General features: G+C 38.3%; 1 protein-coding gene across 1 annotated transcript; it reads right to left on the minus strand.

Moving 5' to 3' along the window:
• Positions 1–703: 703 nt before the first annotated feature.
• Positions 704–3077, minus strand: LOC133878570 (zinc finger protein BALDIBIS-like). The gene is given in 4 exon segments (XM_062317132.1): positions 704–1194; positions 1197–1978; positions 2124–2520; positions 2636–3077. Coding segments are annotated over 4 exon segments (1392 nt in total). The 5' UTR covers positions 2766–3077; the 3' UTR covers positions 704–1111.
• Between the last annotated feature and the right edge of the window lie 1129 nt (positions 3078–4206).

A 4206-nucleotide genomic window follows, 5' to 3' on the forward strand; every position in this document is an offset into this window, starting at 1 on the left:
ATCAAAATTACAAATATATAAAACTCTATATTATTATTATTATTTTTTTTTGTGAAAATTGTAGTCTATTCCTATTAAAATCACTATTCCTCTAATTTTTTTAAAGAAATATGTATACTTTTTCATAATAAAATAGTTATTTCAATCAAAATAACTATGCTGCAAATTAAATGAGACTTAATATAAAGACAGTTTAGGTTCTAATTATTTGATGTACATAGTACGAAAAAACAGCATGTATATATAATTGAGTGCTCTTTTACGTACGTATAGTTAGGCATGCATGAGTTTTTTTATCAGACACAACGCGTAATTACTTTTGATTTTCCCGTGAAATGGGTAATTAATTAGGCAATCATTCTAGCTCATTACTTAGCCACACCCAGTTGCTGAAAAAGAAAATCCTGAATGAATTGGTTAGTCACATCGCAAAACTGTGCTAAGGCTTTTAATTTTTATTTCATAGATGCAAATGATGGTAAGCAGGCCAACTCTTTGAAGCAAAGAAGATACCTCAATAGCCGACGAAACATTATTAGTTGGAAGGCCAACATCCTATTTTAGACAGACCACATTAGTCTTCTTCGTCATGATTGTTAATTATTTTTGAGTAAAAAGCTCGACGTGAGATCAAATGATTAAAAAGTACTTCAACTTGGATCGTTAAAACTAACACTTTATTATTTAAATTTTAAATCCACTGTAGAAAAATGTTCACATGCAGCCGTCGCAGTGGGATATATATATGGTAATATGGCAGGCAGTGACATATTATACAGAAAAAGGTCAGTCACGAGCAAATATGGCACAACTTTTTTTTTTTTTTTTTTTTTTTTTTGTTTTATAAAAAAAAGAAAGAAAGAAAGAAAGAAAAGATAAGGGACATTACTACTACATGCACAAAGTTGAGTCTCTTCCAGCATGCAGTGGCCCCCTCTTTTCCCAGACTACTCACAAGACCTCTCTCTATCTCTGATCTCTCTTTTTATCCCTCCCGAGTTGACTCGCTTGCTTTCATGGAGTGCAACTCAGCAACATTAACTATTCTAATGTCTCAGTTTATCTGCTATCATAAACTAGCTAGCTATAGCTAGAAGTTTCATAATTCATGTTACAACAAGAGACTTTCGTCTTCTATGAGTGATGCCCGGCCACCGTATTGGCTCAAATCCATGGCTCCACCCATTGCTGCAAGAAAGGCCTGCTTGCATCTTCTCCCACGCCAAGAAAATCTCTAGTTAAGCTGTGCTCATGATCAACTTCATTTGAACTGGCATGGAGCCTTCCAGATGAAACTGGCAAATTCTTGGTTTTCTCCAAAAATGAGGTCGAGTTTGAACTCATCAACTCGTTCAAGTTCTCAGCTTGGTTTTGTTGCCTGAAAAATTTCTGAACTTCGTGGTTCCTACTGTTTGACACAGTTGAGTGAGATGATCCGGAGCTCATCAATCTGAAAGAGGTGCCGTCGAATACTGGGTTGCTCCTTGTTGATCCCATTTGGGCAGCTTTTTGCAAAAGTGCTGTGGCTGACATGTGAGCTTGGCCTTGTTGGTGAATATTCTGGTTATTAGAATACATATTTCCTTCGCTCTCTTCTTCCTCCTTTAGCCCTCCTCTTGGCAACGAAGATATAGAGAGATTGGCAGTTCCAAAGGATGTATCTGGGTACTTGTTTAACCACTGCGTCTGAGAGCTCGATCCAAACATATGATTCATAGATGCCAATTCAGGCAAGCTCGACAAGTAAGCGTTAGAATTATTCGCAATTCCAACTGGGTTGAACTGGGTATTGGCAGCAAATTCTGGCTGAAAGGCGGAGGAAAATTGGGGGATTCCAGCTAGTGGAGGATTGGAAATTGTCCCATTAATCAAATCATTCTTAAAGATTGGATTGGCGGCTGAAACTGATGAAGTGAACCTTGCATTCTCTTCAGCCAAGGCATCACAAAAAGCTCTATGAGTTATGAAGCTATCCTTCCTGTATTATATATATACGCCCACCCACAAATCTCATTTCAATAAATTCAAGAGAGCTAGCATTAAATTCTTAAACCAACTAATCATATGAAGTAAAAAAAGATCTAATTTAAAGCAACAAAAATAGAAAGACAAGAAAAGACTACCTAGAAAAGAGTGTGCCACAGTCACATTTGTACTCCCTAGTACCACAAATCTTGCTATGGGCTTTCCAATCTGACTGCACCGCATATTTCTTGGAACATTTCTCACACTTCCACCTCTTCTCGCCGTGCTTCCGGCTGAAGTGCTTCTTTATCCCGGTGAGGTCTCCGAGCGCCCTCGATGGATCGTGGTGCACGCAGGTCTTCTCCGGACAAACGTACACCTTTTTCTGAACTTCTTTGTTTGTTCTTTGCCGAAGCTTCCATGGAAGATTGTGGCCGCGCCGGTGAAGCTGCAAGTTCTGGTCCCTCTGGAAACCCTTTTTGCAAATTTCACATATGAATCGGTTTGTCGCCATTAAAGATTTTGGAGACATGGCTATAACCTCTGCATCCGGATCTGCTTCAATTCATCGAAAACCCCATTAAAGAAAATGCGCAAAAATTTAACACAAATACTACAAGAGAGAGAGAGAGAGAGAGAGAGAGAGCGAGAGAGATGAAAATATGCTTGCCTGGTGTTCCCGGTAAACTTCTCTTTCTCTTGCCTGGATTTGAATTAAGGTTAGGGTTAGGGTTTGAGTTTGGTTCTTGAGCAAACCCTCTCCCTGTGGAAGGAACACAAAGCCCACCTTCAGACGTCATCTGCAACTGAATTTAGGGAAACTCGGCGTGTCGTAACCTAGAAAAACAATTTCAATACCCTTCAAAAACCAAGACAAAACAACTAATCCAAGAATCTATCTGTGTATGGAATCCTCTCTTTCACTGAAAACCAAGAACCCTCTGGATCAGGCTCTTCTTGGAAACATATTTCTCACTCTACTTGAAACTTGAAAGGAAAACCCAAAGAGCAAATGAAAGCTAGAGAGAATTTTTTCAATTCCTCTCTCTCTCTCTCTCTCTCTCTCCTTATCTTACACGGTATCTCTGAAAGTCGGTCAGCCATAGACTCAGCTGGACCACTGTCTCTATCATTACATCTATTCATTCATATACACAAAATCTTAAATACTATATTAAACGAATTTAAAATGCTACATTCAGAGAGACCAAAGCTGTGTGTGTTTGTATGTGTCATTTCAGGACTATCTGCTTTAACTTTTATTTATTATTTAAGTGAAGAAAGAAATTTCGAAAAACAAGAACAGTAAAAATAAATACAAACGAGGTGTTAAAAAATCGTATCTAATAAGTGGGGAAAAGGTGAGGCAATAGAGAAAAGTCTCTTACCTTTACAGCCATTCATGAGGTAAAAATGATTACGCTATAATTGTATCAGGACCATCAAGAAAGAAAGACTGAAGAGAGAGAGGGGGGTGGTGCCGTCCGTGAGACCTGACTGGCTAGGTGGGGGACCCAGTCAGGACTCTGTCAGTGGCAATGAGAAGATCGAGCAAGAAGTCGACGATAATACAAAGACAAGAGATGACCGGTACCGCTTGATATGTCGACCAATCCACGTAACCCAAACCCCAGCCCCCACCCCTCTCTCTCTCACTCACATTTTTTCTCTAGAAATTCGCTCCCACGAACCGTATACGGTGGCTGTTCAACAAGTGGAGAATCTTTTCTGAGTTGACTCGGTCATCATCTTTCTACCTGGCCGAGTCCTCGAACCAATTTACAAGCATTAATTTGCGTCAACCTAGAAGTGCAATTTGAGCGGGTTGAGTTGAGGACTGACTAATGATATTTACTAAATATTATATGATTTTGCTATACAATTTGATAATGTAACAGTAAAAATTAAAAAAAAAATTTGAGGTAATTACCTTTTCCCTCATCAACTACCAGTCATTGTCAACATGCACCTATGAACTGATACCTCGACCAAAAAAGAATATCAAACTACCAACTTTACATACTTTGTTCCCTTCCGTTAGGGAATCTCGTTAACTTGAACGGAATATGTCATTTTTGGGCGTTAATTTTAGTTTAAAGACCAAAATGCCCTCCAACAGTAATTAATAAAAAAATATTAAAATTAATATATTTAAAAAAGTTGAGGGCATTTATGTCATTTTTTGAATTTGAGTTAGGGTATTTAAGTATTTTTACGAATTAAACTGATAGAAGGGGGCAA

Source organism: Alnus glutinosa, chromosome 9 (genome assembly GCF_958979055.1).
Source record: "Alnus glutinosa chromosome 9, dhAlnGlut1.1, whole genome shotgun sequence".
NCBI classification, from domain to species: domain Eukaryota; kingdom Viridiplantae; phylum Streptophyta; class Magnoliopsida; order Fagales; family Betulaceae; genus Alnus; species Alnus glutinosa.